Source organism: Equus caballus, chromosome 4 (genome assembly GCF_041296265.1).
Source record: "Equus caballus isolate H_3958 breed thoroughbred chromosome 4, TB-T2T, whole genome shotgun sequence".
NCBI classification, from domain to species: Eukaryota; Metazoa; Chordata; class Mammalia; order Perissodactyla; family Equidae; genus Equus; species Equus caballus.
In genome coordinates this window covers 95490296-95515143 of record NC_091687.1, presented here as the reverse complement: position 1 = coordinate 95515143, position 24848 = coordinate 95490296, and the positions used below count along the sequence as shown (strand labels likewise).

The 24848-nt window shown below is 41.1% G+C and overlaps 1 protein-coding gene across 13 annotated transcripts in view; it reads left to right on the top strand.

Moving 5' to 3' along the window:
* The window catches only part of DGKI (diacylglycerol kinase iota), a 423828-nt gene extending 399962 nt beyond the window's left edge, over positions 1–23866 (top strand). For 7 of the 13 annotated variants that reach the window (XM_070265911.1, XM_070265912.1, XM_070265909.1 and 4 more), the window contains 5 exons: positions 656–693; positions 4216–4336; positions 14584–14620; positions 16315–16414; positions 19733–20399. In XM_070265911.1, the coding sequence (XP_070122012.1) occupies positions 656–693; positions 4216–4336; positions 14584–14620; positions 16315–16414; positions 19733–19849 (413 nt within the window). In that variant the 3' untranslated portion in view covers positions 19850–20399. Of the gene's footprint in view, positions 1–655; positions 694–4215; positions 4337–14583; positions 14621–16314; positions 16415–19732 lie in introns of all 13 variants that reach the window. The other 6 variants (XM_070265910.1, XM_023639768.2, XM_070265905.1 and 3 more) reach the window with 2 other exon arrangements.
* The last annotated feature ends 982 nt before the right edge of the window (positions 23867–24848 follow it).

The window sequence follows — 24848 nt, the reverse complement described above, 5'->3', positions numbered from 1 at the left end:
AACACATGGTTGTTTTCTTCAAAATATAACTAAAATATACTTGTTTCCTCTTCACTGTCTCTGGTCCTCTTCATTTCCATAGCAGTGGGTACTTATTTATCATTACAAAACACACAAACAAAATTACTGGTGATTACTTGAACTCCAAGAGGATAAAGTAGAAGAAACTGGAGAGAAAGGAGCAAGAATAATCATAATTTGGCACCCACTCTGCCTTAGTGGATGAGTTAGGAACATTTATAGGATTTAAGTAATCCTTTCAACTCTCCTATAAGATTTAGACTTGCTATTTTACAGATGTGGACTCTGAGGCTCAGAGAGGTTAAACGATTTGCCCAGTGTTCCACAGCTTGTGGCAGAGATAAGATTTGAACCCAATCTGTGTGAGTCCAAATTACATGTTCACTTTGCTGTGCCAGAGCTAGAGGGGGCTCAGGAAGACTCTAGCATAATGGATGGGGTGGGTCCCTGTGTAGGGCAGGGCTGAAGAGGAAGCCTTAGAGTGTTTACCAAGATTCAACCTTTGGCATGCTTCTCCTTCCCTGGTTCCTGCCCCAAATGTAGACTATTTCTCCAAAATATGGATCCAGCCCTTTGTAAGATTTTAATGAGAGGGTCTTCTACTAATGGGACATCTCTCTTTTGTCTTTCACAGCAATTTTGCAGGCAGTAATAGCTGGTGATCTTATGAAGGTAAGATATCTTCCTACCAAAACTTCTGGTGATTCTTTACAGAACTTTAAATCAACATCCTTTCTCACCAAATTTTCATGATCCCGTATATCATTTATCATCCCCCTGCCTGTGCTGGCTGAGTGGAAAGAGGAAGGATGTTCTTTTGAGAATTGAGCAGAGAGGTTGAGAGGAGTCTTCACAGCATCTCCACATTTCCTAACAGCAAAGGGTTTGTGCAAGGGCACCATGCTATTTGCCGTGATAAGTTAAAATGGACTACACATCTTCGGGATGTAGTGCACACAGTGCCCAGGGTTCCAGCTCTCTAGAAGCTGATATTTGAAAAGTTTAAAGGTTGCCTTTCAGACAGGTCTTGAAATGAATGCATCTGTAAGAAGGACCTGGACAACACCCAGAAATGCATTCTCCAGGCCAGAGCATACCTCTTCCAACATTCTTACAGTTTTGTACTTTGGAAATCGCAGTTAACCGAAGAAGATACTCTATCTGATCCATGTTGAACATTTTAATTTGTGCTTATGTTTTCTGGTGAACTTCATTAAGAGGGAAGGAAGTGGTCGCTGCCTCTAGAGTGAATATAAATATTCACTTCAGACTGCCTGCGTTCAGATCTTGGCTCTGCCATTTGCTGTATGCGTGCCTTTGTATAATTATTTAATTCTCTCCGTGCCTCAGTTTCTTCATCTGTAAAATGGAATAATAATATTGCCCCCTCTCTCTGGTTTGTTGTGAGGATTGAATGTAATAATATCTGTAAAGCTCTTGAGACCGTTCCTGTTACACTCTAGAGTGCTATTTCATTAATATCATTATAGTGTTAGTCTGTGTTTTTTTAATAGCTAAACATAGTGGAGAGACACGTATTTGTTATAAAGTATAATACAGTCTGTGAGTATTCTAAAAGCTATATCTGGTCCCTTATCATTTTCAGGCATCAGGACTTTTGACTGCCCGTGTATCCCTGTATAGCCCACACTGGCATTGATCTCCTCTATAATATAGGCAACTGCCTAGGGGCAGAGGCTATGTCTTACTCTTCAGCCTATGTAGTATGGTGCCATTGCAGATCGAGAAACCAAAAGACTTAAAGCTGAGAAGCACGACCTTGTAGACAACTTCTTTTGAAGAATATCTGTTGAATAAACTGAGGAGTGTCTGTGTAACATTTTCAACAGGTTACTAGCAGAAAACAAAACGTGAGAATGTTGCAAACGTCTCGATAAACTGCCATGTTTAGATTCACATTCCTGGAAATGATCCCTGTGCCACTGTCCAGATCATAGTGTTACTAGGAATTGTTACCCACGAGAGAACAGTGCTCTCTGAGTAGTATAGCTATGAGTTCCATGCCATTTCCCAGCAGTGGATTAAACTGATACTATCCTATCTCCCTACAAGGTCTTACACTAGATTCTATGGGAAATGAAGACATGCGTAAGACCTGATCCCTGCCCGTGCAGAGCTTCTAAGCCAGAAAATGTTGTAAACTACCATACACTTGAAATCTTTTCATTTTATTTTGTATATGCTTTAAGTCCAGCAAACAGATTTTCCAGGTCCTGAGTGCATTATCACACTTTTTTGTACTTAATATAGAATTATTTGAGATATGGGAAATCACTATATCCGGCCAGTTATGATATTACATGCTCTGTTATAATTATTTCCTAAATGGCTAAGAAATGACTTAATACCATATTTACTGAGAGATGAAATATAGGGGCTTCAGTTTTTCTTTTTCACGCTTTTTCTTTCTTTTCCTTCCTAAGTAATTTTCTTCCCTTTTCTTTCTTCTCCATCTTCATTCATTTCTATCTTCCATGTAGAAAGTACAATAAAGATTAAATACTAAACTGGTTGTGTGTGTGTGTGTGTGTTTGTATGAGGGGGAGAGAGAGAGAGGGAGTGAGAGAGCATGAGAGAGCACGTGAGCAAGTGAGCAGAGAACAGAAGACCGAGGAACCACCACAGCGTGGGGGCTCTCAGGACTATCTACTGCACATTTGGGCTGCATAAGAGGCCCACAGACTAACTTAGTGTTCAGCGTCTAAAAACTCCACAGGCAGGCAGAGTCAAGGCAGCTGATGGCTCAGGTCTCTGTGGCTTTGTCGCACCCCAATCCTTCACAGCTCTGCCCACAAAGAGAGTGTCATTGTGAGACAATACAGTTGAACAGAACAGGATTCACTTAGATTTTTGTGGGAAACCGTTAGTGACGTCTTCCTCTTCTCTTGCCCCACAGTTTAGGGATGAACGTCCCCATGTGTTCCTTACCTTCATTCAACTGCTGCTTTTTGATCTCTTTCCTAGGAAGGCTTCCATGACTCTTTCCATTCCCTGCTTTATGCCTTCCTAGTGTCTTACAATAAACTCATCATGCTCCTCTCCATTACTGTCTATTTCTTCATACATCTGTCTCCCCCATGGACTGTGAGGTCTTTGAGGCCAGTGACTGAATTATATTCATCTTTGTTTCCCTGGCATCTGGCACATGGCAGTTCTGTGGTTGCATTTGAGTGAAAACATGAACTATAAGTTTACTCTTTGACCTCAGGAGATGTTTGACTTTTTAGGTAATGTTGTGCCATCTGACTTCTTGGTGGTAGAACACATTCCTTTCGCTTATTACCTGCTGGGTTATTTGATTATTATTTCTCCTAAAACTACCTTTTAGAAGCTCCAGAAAGACTCTTCTTGTTCTGATATATTGAAATTAGGAAAACAGGGACTCACTTACGCTTTCTATAATGTTCAGAATTTCATGAACTTAAACAATATTTAGACACCTTAATCTCAGGCTGCAAAAATCTATTCTCATATTTTGGTATTTTGGGTTCCTACTATGTCCTCTGAATCCTTTTGGTTCTCATCTTGCAGATCGTCTCTGACCTTGTTGGGTATGTGTTGGATGATTAACAGAAAGCACGCAGGCTGGGCTGTGGGTCTGGATGGAGAAGGGAGTCGTATGTGTATGGGTGTGTATGCTGTATGCATGTGTGCAGTGATCTCATGCAGGAAAAGGGGAAGCAGCTTCCATATTTGGTAGCTAGGTTCATGAGAGATTGAACAAACACTAAAGGACAGGAAAGGAGCTTAACTCCCAGACACCAAGCTCTTCCTGCCTACGGCCTTAACTCTTCTCTCACTTGAAAATACTGAGCCAACATCAGGAAGCTTTATTCTCTTCTCCATCCTTTACTCCCTTGGGACAGAGACCAGTACCCAGAAAAGAAAAAGAGAAGACAAAAAACAGAAAAGAAAGAAGTAACTCAGCATGTTTCAGGTTCCTTAGGCTGTTCAATACCCACATACCCTCTCTGGAGTTAGGTGAGACACTGGCCATCTAGTTGGGTGATAACGCAATCCAGGATTGTTACTTCATCTCTGACTTTTTTTCTCTGTGTGCTCTGAGGCTAGAAACATTTGTGGTTTGCTATGTTACTCTTATTTTATCACAGGTTAGCTATTTTCCTTGTTCTTGACTCTACCTGAGCATCTTTTCATATGTCTCTTTTTCAGCTAATAGAAAGCTATAAAAATGGAGGCAGTCTGCTAATTCAGGGACCAGACCACTGTTCACTCCTTCACTACGCAGCTAAAACCGGCAATGGGGACATCGTGAAGTACATCCTTGACCACGGTGAGTAGGCACAGTGAGCCAGGGATCACTTATCCATGAAATAGATTGCATTTTCTAAGTTGACTTTCATCCAGGCTGTCTTCAGAATGGTGGAAATGCTCTCCAACTTTTAGCTGACTCTCCCTGTTTATTTGAGGCAGCTAGGATTGCAGACCACTGATGCTTATGAGTCACCTTACCCAAGCAATTGATAGAAATGATTTTCATGTCAAGGTCTTTGTAGGGTATTTTTTGGGCCAATTAATTAAAAAATAAAAGACAAAAAAAATCCAGCCTGGCATAATGAGCTTCATTGTTTTGGGAAGAACTTTTATGTTTTGGGAAGTTAATTGATTGGGACCAGGTACCTAATCCATATTTGCAGCTGATCATTCTGAAGATTAATGAGCATATTTTTTTCCATCTTTCTAGTTTCTCGTTTTTTTGCTGTTTGAATGTCATTCATCTTTTTTAACTCAAGACACTTTATTCCCTTTGAGAATATTTGGTCCTCTCGTGTCCTCTGTCACAGGCCATGCTCACCCTCTAGGCAGCTTCTGAACTACGTTTCTAATTTGACGTTAGATCCTTTGCTGGAAGTAGCATGTGCTTTAGCATCTTCCTCTAATAGTCCTTGAGAGGCGTAAACACATGTGATGAATACCAAATCTTGACCGTTACTTTCAGCTTCTCATGCTTACTATAGTGTTGCTAGAATAAAAAAGAAGAGCAAGGGAAAGAAATCTGCCTGGCTTGGCTTTTTTTGAGGAAGGAGTGGAACAGTCTCTAGCTCTGCTGGATATAGGTACACAGAGATCCTGGAAGATGTTCTGTGAGCCCTAGTAGTGAACCTGTGGCCTACTGGCTTTGCATCCAAATTCAGGCGATAAATACTGAGCATATTAGTAGGCATTCACATACCTTTTTGCTCTTCTTTTTCGTCAATTCAGCAAACATGTCTTATTCCATTCATTCATTCATTCATTCAATCATTCAACAAATATTTGTGGAGTGCCTAACAGGAACCACCTGTGATAGACCAACACACATACACACACATGCACGCATGAAAATAAAATACAGTGACTGTTTTGAAGGCTAAAGAAAAAATATAATCTTATGTATAACTAAATTTACAATAGTTGTATATAGATGTCTTAAGTCCTATTGTAAAGCCACAAGTAGTTAACATAGCTGCCATTTATCAAGCACGCCGTATATGCCAGATCTTATACTAACCTCATCTTATCATTTAATCTTTACAAGGACCTTGTGAGGTAGCTGTTAGACTGTCAGTCCTATTTGACTCACCTTGCTTTCTCTTTAATATCTTGTCACCATGAAGAGTTTGCTTGAACCTTTGGCCTGAATTATGGTGGAAAGAGTGGTTTAGGAAAAGAAAAGTGTGCTAAAGTAGGCTGATGCTCTTTAGAGGATTTCTTTCCCCTTTGTAGCCTGGGTTGGATAACCCCAAGCCTGGCTGCCCTGGAAAGCCTAGGTAGGTAAGTTGTATTCTTGGTGCTGTGTCTGGGGTGTACACCCTTCCATCTCCTACTCCCCTGACCATTCTACCCCCTGCGATTAAAGCATTCCTCTTTGGGCAAGACTTACAAAAACAATGGTGGCATAATTTCTGCTTGCTGCTTCCACCAAAAAAAAAACTCAGTTGTTGAGAGGCAGAACCAAATGTGAGAACTCAACCCCACGGATGACGCATAAAGTTGTAAAGCTTCTATGGTTATTTTTCCCTTAATAGACAAGAGCTCAGGATTTCTACTGCACAAAATTCAGGCGAGCTTTAGATATGTACTGTTACTTTATTTGCCTTTAGCTCAGGTTTAAAGTACTCCTGGTTGCTATCTTCTTCATCCTCAATCCTTTCTCTCTAGTTTGCCATTTACCCAGTGAGACTGAATTCCTGCTTGCATGCCTTAGGCTGTTCGGTACCCACATACCTACTCTGGAGCCAAGTGAGGCACTGGCCATCTATTTAAGTGATGACATAATCCAGGAATCCTCTCTCCTTCTCTCTTTCTTTACCTTTCCTGAAGAACTGGTTTCCCCCTCCTAGTCCTAGGATCCTCTCTGTGTCAGTTATCAGTTGATGTCTCACTTGGGCTCACTCAGGAGGCTGCAGTGAGCTGCAATGTTGACTGAGTCTGTATTTATGGACTCTCTCATGTGTTTGGTACTCTCAGCTCAGACAGCTGGAATGGCCTGGATGCCTGAGCTTTTCTCTACACCTGGTCTTTCATCCCAGGCTTCTTCACAGCATGATGGTCCTAGAGTTCCAGGAAGGTGAGAATGGAAACTTCTAGACATTCTTGGGCCAGGCTGGAAGGTTCTGCATCATCTCTGTGGCATTATGTTAGCTAAAACAAGTCACAGGGCCAGCCCTGACCCAAGGGATGGGGAAGTGGACCCCACCGCTTCATGGAAGGAGCTGCAAATAATCTGTGGCTGTATTTAATCTACCACCCTCCCTTACTCGCCATCTTCTTCAGCTGAAAATAATAACCCTACTTTCTCAATATCCTGCACTACTGACTCACCTGGAATCCCCTGGAGCTCTGCTTCCGTGTGTTCCTTTGGTTCTGAATCCTATGGTTGCTTAGCAGCAACAATTCCTTAACTTTGCAAGTTCTTTAACAATAACAGTTTCCCCCCTTAGCATAAGTATGTCTCATGCAATATTTGAGATATGCTGTTACTAAAAAGAAAACCAAAACCCCTTATCTCAGTTGAGTCTCCCCAGGAGCATGAGTGATGAGGCGTAAGATGACATTACTCTAACAGTGCCGATTTTCACTTCCCCCACGACTTCTTTTTCCACTGCCTTAAATAATAGGGCCTCTAAAAGCCCCTGGAACCCAAGCTCACAGGGGTTGGCGTTTCTAACCCCAACTGTACACATACTTTGCCTGGCGTGAAATCCAGCTGGCACATGAGTCTCTTAGTGCTTTGACCAAAGCCTGACATTCCAATACTAAACTAGTTTCTCTTCGATCCCCAGTGTCTTTTGCAAAGAGCAAATCACACAGTACAGCACTCTCTGTGAAAACTGAAGGACACAAAGGAATGTGTTAATTTCTTGGGGAGAGGGTGCTTATTTTTCCGGTTTTTCAGGTTATATTTTGTAAATTCTTTGGCTTAATATTTATGCTAACAAGAAAAAACTTGAGATTTCTGTAATCACCTCCCTTTCACTCACAGGCAAACTGTTCTCATGGTCACAGGAGGCATCCTATACCCTCCGAGCCTTGCCGGGATCTCCGCTGTGGCCAGTAGATACGTGAGAGAAAGGCTGTGGAGGGAGCGAAGCACAAGCGATCTCTTCTGTTTGAAAATAAAATCTTATTATGCTCTACAGTCCAAAGATCACTGTATTTTTGATGGATGGCAATTTTTAACTTTTTACTACTATAGTCAAATAACGGAAACTAAATGGCAGTTGATTTTTATTGAAATTAGTATTTATCAATCTGATAGGCATTGCCAATTTCATTCTTAACATCGATCTCATTATTTCTACTTATTCAGGAATGTGGATGTAAAATCTTTTCACGTAAGCACACTGATTCACTAGAATCCTTAAGAGTGAAGCACTTCACTCAGCCGTTTTGATTGTTGTTTGTTTGTTTTAATATCTTTGGTTGCTGATACCATTTATATTAACCTGTGCATTTGGGGATTGAAAACTATCTTCGCAGAACCATTCATCTCTTTTAAATCATAGAAACCCCTTTAAATTATAGTCTTCTTGAAGTCAGGGACAAGTATATGAAAAATGTGACCCTTTCTCTACTCTCTAATCTCCTGAATGTGACCTCTGCTCAGTGAAGTAGTCTCTCCTAATTTAATAATGATGATGGCTCTGGCGTTTCCCTGGTCTGACAAGGAAAATAGCCTCCCCCAAGAGGCCTCCGTGAGGCTGAGATTTGAGGATGCATACCAGACTATGGCTCTGTGTTTATTAATTTAGCGCCAGATTTGCAGGAGATAGGTCTCATCAGTTTGGAAATGAAATAAATAAATGAAAAAAAATAAAGAAAAATTTATACTCTGCCAAAGATTGAGAGGGACAGCCTTCCCAATCTGGAATGCTGCAGATCTCTTTGTAATTTTTAATTTTTTTAAATTTGTCTTTCCTGTGGCTTCATGTTATATAAATGCTAGAAACTGTTCCTAGACCTGATTGTAAAGATGCTTTTAAGGACAAGGATTCTGAGAAATCAGCATGCCCCTTCCAAGGTGGTTGACTGAAATGGTATGTGGCTTGTGTCCTTACTCAAGGACCACCACCCCCCAGTCACACCCCCTTACCCTCTTCTTCACTGGTTATTTATGGTGAGCAGTGGGGTGGGCAATCAGGAGGACACCCCCTGAACAGGAGTCGTGAGACATTAGTTATTCTCCCAGACACCACATTCAGCAATGTATTTCTCTTCTAAGGGCTCTTTTAGAACCAGGCTAGGGGGCTGGGGGCATGAGATGTGTGGTATGTTCTGAAAAGCCACAGGAGGCTTGAAGTTTTTTCATCCTGCATCTTCTTTGGGACTTTTTCTCTCAACTACGCAACATGCTGTTTTCCTTTATGAAAAACGGGAGTTTGGGTATTTGGAGGTTTGAAAAGAGAATGGAGGAGGAAGACAGCTAACAATTCCGTGGGGACAGGGTGGAGAGGGGAGGATGCGGAGGGATTCCAGCCGAGATCCCCCCAGTGGTTCCTGCTTTTCAGCTCCTTTCAACCATGTTTTTCACCCACTCCCTCCTCCCTCATTTACCCCTCCCAGAGACTTTTGTGTTGTTTTGGTCTTTTACCACCCTGCACATTTTGCTCTTTTGTTTTTATTCTCTCCACTCCTACCCCTTTGCCCCCTACCGTGTTTCCTGATAGAAATCTCACTCATGCATTTCCTTTTTGATTTCAATGGCTTATTTTGTCTTCCCTCTTTTTCTGCCTTCAGTCTTTCTTTTCTTTTTTTTTTTTTACCCCCCTCACCCCCTTTCTGCCTCTGGTCCCCGAGAGAAACGACCACCATCCCGCTGGGACAGGATGACGGTGCTGTGCGAGTTCCCAGTGCCAGCTCTCCCCACATCTGTGCAGCTTTTGTCCTGGAGCAGAGGAGGATTTGGAATGGTCTGTTGGCAGCGTCAGGGAGACTAATGGGAAATGAGGTCTGGAGAGAGAGAGGCCACGGGGAGGTGGAAGGAACGGCAAAGGGGATTTGGATGCCTTGGTGTGGGAAGCAAATTAAAGGAGACATGTGACAAAAGACACATCATATATAATACAAGTACAATATTGATGATAAAATTGCACCAGCAAGAACTGGGGTATCCAATGGAAGAGACTCGGGAGCAAGCACTGGGCAGCAGACCTGCCATTTGGAAGTCTTGACTATTGACTACATGTTCGCTTTCTCAGGTCGAGAGATTTGTGAAGCTTTTGCTTCCTTTCTTTTGTATTCCCTGGCCTTCACGCAAATACTGGTGTGTACATCCCCTTATTTTTCAGACCATTTGCCATATGGTACAGTCTCTTGAAACCATGTTCCTTTTATGGATCTTTCTCAGAAAAAATATGGTATTGGCTGGGATCCACCTTGACTTTAAAATCTTAAATTCATTAAAGGAATTTAATTCTGTCCTACGTGCTTTTGAGAAAAAGTTATAGTAATAATCACTGCTAACCTTTATTGTTCTAAATGCTTTATGTGTATTAACACGTCTCACTCTTACAACAACCCTACATAGTACATTCTCTGATCTCTATTTGACAGGTGGTAAAAACTGAAGCAGAGTGAAGTTAGGTTACTTCTCAAAACTCGTGCACAACATAAGATATGGGCTCTGCCCTCCATATTCCTAAAACCCAGCAAGGGAAATGAAACATGGATAAACAACCATAAAGCAGGGTGGTTCAACGTGAGTATTGTATGCAGGGTTCCAGTGACGACTGGTGCAGGGCTGTGGAAGGGCAGTGATCAGCTTCCTCTGAAAGTTTCGTGGAGACATTTGCACCCGTCCCTTGAGTAGGATTTAACAGTTGTTTTCTGGTGCAGGTCAGCTGCAGGGTGGAGTGTGGACATTGTTGTAACCCCTGTGTGGGACAGTGAGCCAAGACTTCCTTTTACATTCAGGGAACGATTGTGAGGTCACTGCTGACAATTTAATGGTATTCCTTAGGGGAGATGGCATAGTACCTCCAATCAGAACATATATATATGTAAAATGTAAAATAAGCCCCAAACCCAGATGTTCACCATGGATATATATCAAAAGAATTCCATCATCTTTATTTTTTTTTTAAAGATTTTGTTTTTCCTTTTTCTCCCCAAAGCCCCCCCAGCACATAGTTGTGTACTTTTAGTTGTGTGCCCTTCCAGTTGTGGCACATGGGATGCCACCTCAGCATGACCTGATGAGCGGTGCCATGACCATGCCCAGGATCTGAACCAGCAAAACCCTGGGCCGCTGAGGTGGAGCGCACAAACCCAACCACTCGGCCATGGGGCCAGCCCCCTGTCATCTTTATTTTTTCTCTCTTTCTCCTGTTCTTGCCCTTATTAGTGAGACTCAAACTAACTTTCCCAAAATCATAAATGCTATTCTTTAGACTTTTTTCTTTCAAGAGAATTTTTGTGGTCTTTGTTAATTATTTTTGTTTCTCTGGCCAACTCCCTTCTCTCCCCCAATAAACAATCTTACACAGATGCTACTAATCCTCACAGGGTACTGTTAAACAGTATGATGCACTATTAAAAAGAGCTCCCAATGGGTCACTGAAAGTACAGATGGGGGGGAAACTACAGACTTGTCTTAGGCTGCATTCGGCACACACTCCTCTTCTTGTTTCCTCCTCTGTAGCCCACTTCTTGCTAGCACTATGCAAACATGCTTATTTTAAGGCAGGTTAAAAAAATTATTAGAACATGTTCCTGTACTATTAAAAATAGCTCCCTACTGCTATCCATGAGCGGCTAGCTGCCACCCTTCCCTCTTCGTTGGCTCTTGGCCTGCCAGTGTTCAAAATGTTCTGCTATTTTGTGATGATGTAAGTTGATGGGAAGATAAGGAAAGTTTGGGTTAAGCCCATCATTCCAGAGCTATTCCTGAAAGCTTTAACTGGAGTTTCTTTAGATATTAATTAAGAGCAAAAGTGTCTGGTTTTAGTCTCAGCATCTCTCTCTCTCACCTCTGTCAGCTGCAGAGGGTTAAAGGAAGAGAAGGAGGAAATGATAGTGACTATAGACATGCCTGCCTCATGAATTGGATAATCAGCCCTGGAATTGTTCTGGGTTGGCTGCATTTATAGTGATTCTGGTCAGAAATTTGAGGAGCAACGCCCTTTCTCTTCCTTGTCTCCACTTCAGAGTGTCAAACAATTGGCATTTTAGCACCGATTGAACTGCTTCAGTGTCCCCTCACTTGCACGGAAGTTTGGACCCCTGAGTCCATGGACCCGCCATGGGTGCAGCTCCGAATAACAGTGCTCAATAAAGAAGAAGAGGAGACAAAGCATCTCTTGCCTAAATATTTGTGCAATTAGCAATAATGATGGGAACAGACTACTAGTGAGGCTGGGCTGCTCACGTTCATGGGATTCCTTTCAAAATGAATGGCTCAAAAGATTCACTGAAGGTGACAGTATCTTTTTAAGAGGACCGCTGGGCACTGTAAGCCTTCTTGCTCCTGACCTGTGGAGAAGGCCCTGTCAGCAATTGAATAGGCCTGGAGTACTTGGTTCTTGGGACATATAATTTGAGTCAACAAGTGGCTTCAAATGTAAGTGGGAGTGAAGTGGTCCTTTTACATCTGCTTCCTTCGCTGATGTTCCAACATCTTGACTTCGTGTACCCTGCTGTATTATGCAGAGAGTAAAACACTTAATAATATCTAAACTTTAGACATTGCGTTTAGTATGCCAGCCACTGTTTTAAGCACGTAACTTCTATTAACTTATGAAACCGCACAAAAATCCTGTGTGATAAATATTATCAATCTTACTTTACATATGCAATAATCAAGGGACTGAGAGATTAAATGAACTTGCCCGGGGTCTAGTCAATGGCAGTTCAAGCTGGAATTTTGAGCAGAGGAGGTACAGCTCCAGAACCCTCACTCTGCAGCATCGCACTAGACTGCTTTGCACTTCTTTGAGGGTGTGTTGGGGGGGGGGATTATCATTCATATTTCCTTAGAACCACAGAACTGAGGAACAAAAATAAGTGAGTTAAATCTTTGTTGAATCCTTAATATAAGGTAGATGCGAGAGGGATATGAAAAATAAAAGTATTCTTATGCTCAAGGGATTTACAATAATTTGTTTAAGGAGACAAGGCTTACAAATGAAAAGAAAATACATGGTACAAGGGTAGAACCCAGTCAGAGTTATGGGAGTTCAGAGAAGGGATAGAGTCCTTCTGTCAAATGTGTTCTTTTCAGAGGCCATCATCACAGACTGAGCTTTAAAGAATGTGAAAGATTTGAGAATGTGGCTAGAAAGGGGAAGGCTGTTCTGGATAGGGAGAGTGGGAAGAACAAGCTTTTAGAGCTGAGAGAGCCTGAGAAATATTTGGGTGATGGTGCAGTTACCAGTTTAGCTTGTGTGAAAAAAATGGAACCTTGGAAACAAATTGAGAGAGGGTGGCTCCAAGTGAAAGACTGTGAACTTCAATGTTTAAATACTCAGGGCTAAGTAAGAAATGTGATGAAGTGGAAACCAGGAAATCCAAATGACGTAAGACCTTTTGATTTTTCCACATGTTAATTACGTTCCAGGCAGAGACCTCCTAGGAGGCCTATTTGTCAAATAGGACAAACAGGAGAGACAAATAGGACAGACACTGCAAAGGAAGATTAACCTGCCTTGATGACTAGATGTGAAAGAGAGCAGGCAAAGATGATGATTTAGCTCTTGGGTGACTGGGAGGATTGTGAAGGTCCCATAACATCTCAGTCATCTTCTCGGCCAGTGATGTTCATGATTGGAAAGTCCTAACCTCTTCTGCCATTTTTTCTTCTTATGTAATAAGTAATCACATAAGTAAATTTTCAATGATAACGATATCCAACAATGTAGAGAGAAAATCAATAGGATCATATTTCTAAGACTAGAATGTTCAATACCTAAAACTGTGTTTGGCACTTCCAAGTACATCCATTCATTCAACCAGACATTTAAGCATCTGCTTGGCACCAGGCTCTATGCCAGGCACAAAGGAAGGACACAGTGGCAGACAAGGCATGGGCCACAACTTCAGGGAGTTTTCCAGAGTCTCACTGTGCAGAGTAACACATCAGAAGGTGATATTAATATGGTTTAAATGTCAGGATCAGTAAGGTGATCATATACCCCACTTGTCTGGAATAGTCTCAATTTGGATGATTAAATTATATTACCCTCCCAATTATAGGACATAGGGTTAGTACAGAAGTGAGGGAGTACATAGGCAGGACATTTAATGCAATATTAGGAGTGCGGTCATCGGGGGCTTTATGGAAGAAATGTGTCTTATCTGATACGTGCAGGCTAAATAGGGGAAGGAGTTGCAGGGAGAGTTGGCAGAAAAGCAGTGGGGCAGAAGGTAGAAAGGTGGACATGCCAAGCAGTTTTTGCAGATTGAATGAATGAATTAGTGAACAAATAAAACACTGTGAATGCACAAACTCACAGAACAACTTTTCACTTCCTAATGAAGCCTTTATAATCATTTGACGTTTATGCATAACATTTCTTCCAGGTCTTGGAAGGGAAACTTTATGAAAAATAGAATTTTACCCTATTTCTAAAATAAGGGTATTGGACTGGATGATATCTCTGATCTCTTGTAGCGTTAACATTAGACTGCATAAGACCCCATCCCCACCAACCTGCCACTGGAGAGTGAGAAACGATCCTTAAGCCCACCTGATTGTCCCTTTCTCCCAAGGTAGCCACTTAATTATTTCTCACTTATTCTGCTCCAATTGATTTCATTTCTTCAACTTGATTGAAAGCTTCTTGAAGGCAGAGCCCTATCATTCTTTTGTAGCTCCCATTCTGCACATATTGGGTGGTGATCGGGAGATTGGTGACAGGGAGGCAGAAGAAGCCTTTCTTTTTTGGCGGGGAGGGGGGAAGTGGTCTTATTATCACTATCACCAAATGACTCTTGTTTATTCAGTTTTTCAAAGCATTTTAGTTCTGTGACTATAGACTTTTTTGTTAATGGTTAGTTTTTTAACTTAATTTTGATGGGCGTCTTGCTTTCCTCCTTATTTAGGACCTTTCGAGTTATTGGATATGGCAGACAGTGAAACGTAAGTGTTGCCTTTCCTTAACAGTCTAGATTATTTTCTTCAGAACGTAACTAGGAAAAGAATGTTGTCTATGGGGCATACAATGGGTAATTTTAATTCCAGTGATAAAAAGTCCACTTTCATTGTATTTATAACTGTGCAGAACTAATCTTCTGAATGAAAAGTTACACAATAAAAATTAATGATGTGTCATAAATGATTGCATGCACAGTCATTGCTAGTCATTATTTAGAACTTCCTACTTGCAAGGTACTTCTGCACTGGTGCATGAGAGGTCTAAATAAATATATTTACCTTTTCATTTACTCTTTCTCACCTGGAATTTGTGAAAAAATTAAGCCCTAATGCCCTAAGGCATCCTTTGGTGTAATGAAGCCTCTTTGCCGAGTCTTGAATGGACTAAGTTATATACAACCATTGGAAAACTGAGAACATGGTAACTCCAACCATTTTCATGTTCTGTGATTCCGATGAAGAACACTCTTTGAGAAAGTTGTCAGCTCTGGGATGGTCCCCAGACTGATAATGCTTGTTTTCAACTTTCTTACTCCTAGGGCAGCAAAATAGCTACTACTCCCCCAATAAGAACAAAGAAAAGCTAAACATCTAACCCTGAAAGCCATATAGAGCCACTAGAACACTTCAAAGAAATTTGAAAAAGGATAAAGATGGGCAGGGTGGACTGGGACAGGGTGGGGAGTGGCTAAGCAGGTATGGAGGAGGAAAAGTAGGAATGAATAGAATGGAGGACCAGTGGGAAGAAGGCGTCTAGCTATGAATTACTAGACGTGGAAGAAACTGTCCATTGCTACAGAGAGCTTGTCTTCATACTGCATATCCTATTGGCAAGGTTGTCCTTTACCCCAGTTTGCCTTCTCTAAGGACTTTATTTGATTTCCCATGAAACAGTTTGGCATTAAGCATCTTTTCAATTTTTGACTCAGAATGGGAATATCCTCCTCCCTATCCTGCCTGTTAGAGGGGGGAAAATAGCCACGTTTTCTTGTGTGCTTCCCTGACTGAGTGGCTGGCTTCACGCCTGCTGCCTACAGGGGAGAGCTCTGTTTCCTGAACTCTCCAGATAACCTCTGTGGCTGCCCCTCCCCTTCCACCTGCCACTCATGTGGAATCAGCAGGTAGGGCAGAGTGGGTGTTGGCTTGGGCCTTTGAAGTGGAGTTCCCGCAACACATTCCTCTGAGGGTCAGATGGTTGTCTACCAATCACTGTGTGATGTGTCTGAAGGGTCTGGTTCCCCATCGCTGCTCCCTGTGTACTTCATCTAGTGTCCCTCATGCTGTGCCCAGATGTATCCACAGAGAGAATTGCTTCACATGTTCAGACACATCTACACACATCAGTCTATTTAGTAGTGTCATTAGATATTATCTAAATCCAACATTAATAGTTTAAAACAGGAGCAGTCAGCCTAGTTAACCAACAGTGTTTGAAAAAGAGGCTGGAGTTAGATTTTATGGTTAGTTGATGACTAACTCAAGGCATTTTTAGATACCCCCTTGCCCACCTCCTCAGAATGTGCCCTGCAGCCTTGGTCTCAGCACAGATAGGGAAAGAGGCCAAGGAGCACAGGACATCAGCAGCAGGGGTGGGATGCCACCCTCGGCCCCCTCCCTGCCATCCCCACTCCCACCCCCATCCCCTTTATGGGTGGTTTCCCATTTCATCTTTGATTTAGGGGTGAGACTGCACTGCACAAGGCTGCCTGCCAGCGGAACCGGGCTGTGTGCCAGCTTCTCGTGGACGCAGGAGCATCTCTGAGAAAGACGGACTCCAAGGTAACTTGATGAGCAAGTGCAAACATCTTCCCGCTGGGCAGGATCGCCGGCACCATTGCCTTCACTTGTGCCCGCAGCAAAGGCATCCTTTCTGTGCTTATGGAAGTGCCTGGGGCTTTGGAATAAGGAGGAAAAAATAAAGTGCTTCATTTAGAGAAACTGCAGTTTAAATGTATAAGCACAAAGGGTGGGTGTGTGCTTGCCTATGGGGCTTTCTAAACTTCTGGACGTGCTGGGACTTCTGGGTTCTCCTCCTGCCAAATGCCAGCAGTGAAATTGTGGGGAGGTGGGGTTCAAAGCCCTAGGAGAAGGGGTCAGGACAGTGTTCAAAAGACATTGGCCTGGCTACAGAGAAGACCCTTTAGGATTTCTCCTTCAGCTGCTTAATCCGGGATAGTTTAAAAATCTATGATTTATTTGACCCCATATATGAGTGATTACCAGTCACTCCCAGGATGGGAAATCAGGCAACACCATGAGTTGTTCCAATTTACACAGGACAGCCAAGGAAAGGAGTGAAAGCTGGAGTAAAGGAGTTGTTGTAACTTAGCAACTTTGACCTAGGACTACAGCCCTTGGGGGAGAGAGAGAAGTTAATACAGATCAACCCCACAGAGGAGCCTGATAAACTCTGAGAGTTTTAGAGTACCTAGGTACACTCCAGGAAAGGACAAGCCACTTAACTGGAGAGGGTTGCAGAGAAGAATTCTAATATATAGATGCGGACTTCGTTAAGCAGGTACCGAGTAACCTAAGTTTTGGGCCAATGAATGTCGGCAAGAAAAAGACAGATGACTTGGAAGCCTAATATGACTTAAACCCCATTAGACTTATTTCAGTGATGAGCATCTTATACGCAATTTTCACCCTGAAGTTTTCTCAGACTGCAGTGCCCATCGTGAAATAACTGTTTCTCTTACGTGGACCTTTCTCTCCTTTCTGAGCCAGTTACATTGCATTGCATGAATCCCCACCTCCTTTGCAACCTGCCAGATCCTTGCTCTGTGACTGAAGTCCTGGCTGCCTCAATTCCTCCTTGGGCTATCAAACACATTAAACTGTGTCCTGGTTTCCAGCTGGTCTGTTACCTGTCTGGTTAGCTAATTGGGTATATGATTTCAAACGGCAGATGATTGCTCAGTGTGATATTCTTCCCAGGTGATATTTACACGCAAATGCTTTGATATGTAATCTGATTGAGAAACACAAACCATGTACACAGGATCAGTGGAGGCTTTGATTTAAGGAAGAGTCTCGGCCTTGCTGGGGCCACTCAGACTACAGCTTATTTCTACACAAAAGCTGGTCTTACGCTCAATTCAGATAATACACTAAAAGGAAAGGGAAGAGCAACATGAAATAGAGGGACAAACAAAAGACTAGACGGCAGACCTGGCCCTTGAGCACAGTGCTCTTTTTTTATCTATCTGAGTTTCTGAATCAGATGAATGGGCTTGATGTTCCTTGAGATTTCTTCCTATTTTGTGTTATGTGTATACTTTTTATAAAAATGCAAACAAATAACTTTATTATTTTATGATTATAAATATAGTGTATTCTCACATAGAAAACTCTAGCAATGCAAAAAATACAAAAGTAAAAATCGCTAGAAATCCCACTATCTAGACCTATATATTATTAAAATTTTAATGCTTTCTCTTCACGTGTATGTCTGTTTTTCTCATTTTTTTAAGTAGATAAAGTCATACTATATGTGCGATTGTATCACTTTTTACCCAAAATTATGTTTTAGAGATCTTACCAGTTGAAGTAATATACTTATGCTTCCTCCTTTTCAAGAATCCTTTAATTTTTCCATTCTGTAATTTGATGCTAGGTGAAAGCAGAATATGACAATTATGACTGGATCTTCTCTTGGAATTTTTTGGAGAGACACAATATCTTGAGAATTTCTCTCAATAGAACAATTCCTTAAAAAATGACTCAAAGGCCCACCCCAGTCCATCTCTTTGAATATTTGGAAGCTAGGAATTCCAACCTCGTTAATATTGATGTAAAGATGAGATAGTCTACTAATACTGTAAACAAGTTGAATAAAATTATCATAGGAACTTTAACCTAGTGGTTAAATGTTGAATCCCAACCAAGTGAGTAAAATTTTAGAAAGCGTCCAGAGCCATTGTTACTTTCCTTTAATCCTTTACCCCACATACCCTTTTAGGCTACCAGGAGTCAGCTTAATTGAAGTCGACACTGTCCATTGCAAGAGCTGAGATGGAGACTGAGAAGTCTTTGATAATTTTTGTAAAACTCTTATGCATTTATACATGGAGCTATTTCTTTGGTATGATGATAATGCTTCTACCCTTTCCTTAGAACTTAATATCACTTTTTAAATGGATAAAACAGTATCATTGAACAAAAACTGGAAGTTTCAGGGAGTGTTAAATAATATCTGTAAACATTCAAGAGAATAGACACCCTCCCTCCTTTTATTGCTGACTTCTATTCATCGACCTCGTTTCAAAAATATCACACATGTGTGTGTGTGCAAGTATACATATAGCACTATAGTAGACTGCAAGAAATTATATGATCATTTAAAATGATGTAGAAGAACATTTAATGACATTAAAAAGTTTGATATATTATTCAGTGAAAAATCACGTTATATTACAGTATATTAGCAAAGTGTGGTTTTATTTTCATAAAAATAATTATTTATATAGCTATAAGAAAAGGTGAAATAATTACTCGATGGAAGGTTTACAACGGTTGTCTTAGTGTAGTGGAATTACTGGTAATACTACGTTACTTTTTGGAGAGATGAGATAGTTCTAAATTGAGGAGAACTTAACTGAAGTCTTTGAAACCAACAAAGAAACCCTTTAAGGTCGTTTATGAGCACTCCTTCCTCTCAGGTTCTGCTTGTCACTTCCCAGAGTTCAGTATAATAGAAAGAGACCGAACTAGAAATCAGAATGCCTGCTTCCCTATTTATCTATTCAATGATTTCTATCCGCCTTCTTCCAAAAAGGATCAGAGTTCCAAAACTCACTATGCCACAGTTTCCTGTTGGGCACTCAGTTACTCTGTGAACCTTCGTTTCCTTAGATATAAGCTTCACCTGTCAAAAGTGATCATCTCTTTCTCTTGAAGTTACCTGCCTCACATGTTTGATGTGATGCTCATATAAGATGATAGATTTCAAAGTGTCTTGTGAACTCTAAAACAGTAAACATGGAAAGATCCTTATTAGTGAGTAGTCTTTGAGCAGCTCTGTTTTGTAATTTTGTGGGGTTTTTTTCGTCTCATCCCAAGTGTTTGTGTCTCTTTCTTTTTCATTGTTACCTATAGGGTAAGACACCTCAAGACAGAGCACAGCAGGCTGGAGACCCAGATTTGGCTGCTTACTTAGAAAGCCGCCTGAACTATAAGATCATTGGCCATGAGGACCTGGAAACTGCTGTTTGACCCTGATAGACGGGCAATGAGAACCTGCGCGAGCATATCACCTGTGCCCTCCCAGCGATCGGGCAGCTCCCCTGGAAGAAGCCGATGGAAACCATAAGTCTGTCTCCTGCAAGAATCTATCTGAGACCATGCCACCAATTTTAAGGGCTCCCAAGATGTACAAGAGAACAGATAGCCCACTGACGATGAGGCAGAATATCTGGATGTGTGGAATACGAGTTCCACGAAATTTGGTCCTTATTGCTTCCAGCAAGTAGCATGAACTTCTGTGTTCACCTGTATAATTTATTTTAAAGATTCAAAGGATGTTTGTATAAATGGCACTGCTCCCTCCTCCCTCTCTGCATTCATCTTTCCCCTATACTGCACAACTCCACTGTGATAACCCATCAATTGAAAAAATATGATATGATCTGTTCTCTTTACATGCAGTCTTTGAAGACCACAAGACTATCTGAAGGTCTTTTAAAACCCTCTGGATGTCCTGCAGAAATATAACTGTAAAACCGCTTCCATTTCCAAGACTAAATATACCACGACTACTTAGTGACTTTTTGCATGCCTCCTCCCCTCCCCTATCCCTTTTCATTATATAGGAGCTGGGAAGTGCCACATGGATAATGTCAACTTGTGTGCTATATCTCTGAGGTATGGTGAGGTGGCATGGGAGTTGTCTGTGTGCAGAGGTACCTCAGAGAGGTAACCCAGGGGCAGCCCAGGTCACAGGCTGTTGCCAGTAGCCATGAAGGACTGGGTCAGCTTGGGCTGTTTGTACAGCTCCGTACTGCCTATGTGTAGCCATCTTTGCCTTTTGCTGCAATAGAGATGAGCAATGGATTAAACAAAGGCCCGTAGCTAGTTTGCAGAACCACTCAATTTTAAGTGCTGTTTAAATTACAGAGCAGAAAACCATGTGTGGGAACTGTGGTTACAGGAAATGGAGCACTAGGACAGCATTTACTTCTAGACTTTTTTGAGTGATAATAGAAAGCAGGCTGATCGACTTGAAATAAAACAGCAAAAGCAAAAGTAGCAACATATGTCAAAATAACTCACTTAAGCAAGGAAGCAATCACTGGAATGTTGCACAGAGGCTAATAGGTATATACTCTTGGGTACAGTGGTGAGAGGGGGCCCATTTGAGATTTTCCTTCTAAGGTTTTGGTTTTCATTACCCCAAATAAGCTGGTCCCAAGGACAGAGGCTTGTTTTATGAATTTCACTACCAGATTTCTGGGATGCTGGATCTTTTTGATGGATGCCTCACCTATTACTTGTCAGGTCCCAAGCTCATACCTGATAGCACTATACCCCCACTTTTCATGTATGGGGTAGTCTAATATATTCTTTTCTCTATTTTCCCCTACCAGAAAGTTCTTAGTGCAGACCACTGTGGGAGCCTAGCTAGAAATATCTCTCTGGCAGTGGAATTGCAACTTCTAATCCTGCCACAGATCAGTTGGTATTTACGGGTACCTCTATTAGGGACTCTTTGATAACTAAAATATCAGGAGAAAAAGTCTTCTAACTTTCGGTGAAAATATCTACTTGACTTGAGTATAGTTCAGAAATGAAAGTGGGTGATCAAGGGTTTTGCTTCATACTAAAACTGATGTCTTCTGACCTTTCTTACATTTTGCTCTTAGACACAAACAAAGTGTTTCCCTAGTGTTTCTGCATGTGAACATAAATGATCATTTCTCCACATTTAATTTAAAGGTCCAGTGATGTTGCGTTGCTTTTCTGATCACATTTGGCCTCATATCATTTTGAAAGTACAGGTAGTGATATACTATGTTCAGTAGGAATAGCCTCTCAGTGGATGGGGACTAAGTCTCTCCTTAGTCGTTCCAAAACCAAATTGTTGGCATTATTTCCAGCTGTGGGAGAATGGGTTGGTTGTGAGTAATCTATTTCCATATATCAGTCTTAGAAATGGAACTATCTTTTGGGTTTTATGGTGAGGGAAGGAGGGAGTACAGTAGATTGTTTCCAGAAGCTGGAAAAAAATATGCTCCAGGAGAATTTAATCACTGGGTTTCTATTGGGAGTTTTTCAGTTGGTGGAACTGTCAAGGAGATGCTGTGATGACAGAAATATAATCCTTAAAACAGACTGGAATCTGGCTTTGAATGGTGCCTTCCATTCCCCAGATAGAGCCAAACATTTGACCACGCAGTCAGTTACCCAGCTGCCATTGGTGTGATGGAGGAGTCTATTTTCACCAACTACTGTCTCATATTTCTCTGTGATGCTCAAAGCAGCCCAGAGAAAATTTAGGGTACAGGTGGCTCTGGGCCAATTCAAATAGCTCCAGTTGAAGTCACAAGTAAATTCCTGGTATGAAAATAGATGAGGTACTGACTACTGTAGGGGTCCTGGTACATTTGGAAATCATTCCAAACTGAAAAAAAAACAAAAAACAAAAAATATTAAAGTCCTACGTTATTGATGGGGAGTGATATATGACCAAGGCAAATATCTCTTTGAAAAAGCAAATACCCCGAGGACCTGGGCTTTCCAAAAAAAGAACATCAAAAATGAACAGAACAGTTATGTATTTAGTGGCTTAAACCTTAAATCTACCTCCTGCGACAGTTTTATTTTTAATTGATCACTGCGTGTGACAGTCCTGGGCTTTAGAAAGAGCTAAGACCATATGCTCCAGGAGTTTCCAACTCAGCGTACATTTATAGTATCCCCTTTAGTGGGCCACCAGGAGTATAGAAGCAAATGGTCTGGCCCTGGTCTGAAAACCCACATAGCTTTGAAAGACTGAAAACTATATACCTATAGAAATATTTTCTACAAAGCCTACTGAGACAGTATTGCAAAGAGTGACTGACTAAGCTGACCTTCCTCTGTGTTTGGCTTAGAAGAAAGCCCTTTGTGTGGTGGCACTGTCTGCTCTGGGATTCCATTTTTAGATTAGGCAGATAGAGGGATGAGAAATGGAGTGTTCTTAAAAGACAACATCACATAACCTTAAAGTTGGTCATTTTTGAAGCCTTATATTCCAGTATTCCACCTTTACTGAAATAGAACCCCGTTAAGCTGTGCTTTATCACATTCAAGGACTTGAGAAAGAACAGAAGCCAAGAAGGGAATAAACACCATGGCTGGGAATTTCGCTGTAAGAGTTCTGGTTACCTCTATAGAGGTTATAACCTAAAACCAACACAATTTCTGAAACAGAGAATTTAGCTGGTGAGTACACAGCCATGAAATTAGTGATGACTGATGGAAAGCCTCTCATCTCCAGTGGCCCCCCCATCCTTTCGTCATAGCTGCCCTCAGTGCTTAGGCAGATCTGTCTGCACTGAGAGATACTCAACAGGTGGTTATTTTTGTTTGGACCTAGAAGCAGTTTCTTTGCCTAAAGGATTTTGAAATTTATTTACTAGACTCCTCATAATATTCAAGTCTTAGAAAATGTGGGGCAGCAGTTTTTTTTTTTTTAACATGTCAACTTTATTTAAAATATTTGGATTTTTTAATTATAAGAGTAGAACATGCTTTTTATAAAAAGCTCTAATACCATAGATGAGTATCATGTGCAAAGTCAACATGTTCCTCAGTGCTGGTGTAGTGTCCTCACTTCCACTCCCTAGAGATAAAGTGTTAACACTGATAAACATTGTTGCTTGTATGTTATGCAAAAAATACTCTGCATACACAAGCCACCCCCCGACATATAGAAATGTATTTATTTGTATACATATATGTGTATATATACTATATACACATATTTTGCATAGGTTTAAAAAAGATAAAACATTTTAGAAGCATGCCGATCATCTATATATGTGTAGTTAACACCAACAGACAAAGATAAGGTAACAGAAAATTTTCATTTATTCTTTGTTGGTTCTACTGTTACTAAGCTTAGTTCTATTACTGCAGCATTCCAGTTGCACATGGTATTTGTTATTGCCTGTGTCATAAAATCCATGACCAAGAGGTCTCATAATTGTTTATGCTACCTTTCATGAAGCATTAAACCCACCTGAGCCCAGAGACTTGTCTGCTACTTTTGGATCTCAAGTGGAGAGTTCCTTCCTCTGTGATGCTGACATCTCTTTACAAGGCTGAGTTTACAGGGCTAACATTCAGTAGGTTGCCTAATGATATTTAATTAGGGCAAGCTACTGCCAGGAAGGTGTAATAACTTGGATGTGGGCTGGGGTCTGAGTAGCTTGGCTGACTTCCAGTAGGAGTAGCTAATGAAATCACTGAGAACAGCATGATATTTTATTCAATTATGCTATTTAAAAATAACATAGATCATTGTTAAAATGACTCATCATAACTATCAAATAAAACTACAAATTGCTCTACTTAAATGAATTATTTTCATTTTAGGGAAAAAATAGAACATTTGTTAGAGAGTTTTCTAATTAATCTTTAACATTTACTTAATATAAAATAGCTTCTGCTCAGGTCTTAATAGAGCCATCCCTGAATCTCTCAACTTTCTCATTCTCTGAACTCCACGTTCAGCTGACTGGAAGTCTTATAGGTTTCTCTCTGCTGAGCCTCTCAGATTGACTTTGGCCCCATCTCTTTTCTGTATCCTAGTCATCACTCATCTCTAGTCTTTCCAATTGTCTGACTATGGCAATAGTCCTGCTCCTGGACTTTCTGCCACTACCTTCAATAATTTTGTCACACAGATGCCCAAATCTCCCCCAGATGTTATGCTCAAAATGGATCAAAGAGAAATTACCCTCTGGGACAAGTATCCACTTTGCCCAAAGGACAAATACACGTTCACTGACCTTCATCATCTTACAGAGCTATAACAAGCCTTGTTCTGGGAAGTAATCTGACAGATAGGTTTAGCAAATTTCTTAGTCACACCATGAGAGTACACAATCATGGCAGCTTCTTCTACATCCAACCATATAAACAATATGCCTCCTTCAAGTCACTTGGATGGCTGGATTATATATATATTATACTCCTACTGGCCATCTGTGGATTTTAGGCTGTCTCCCCA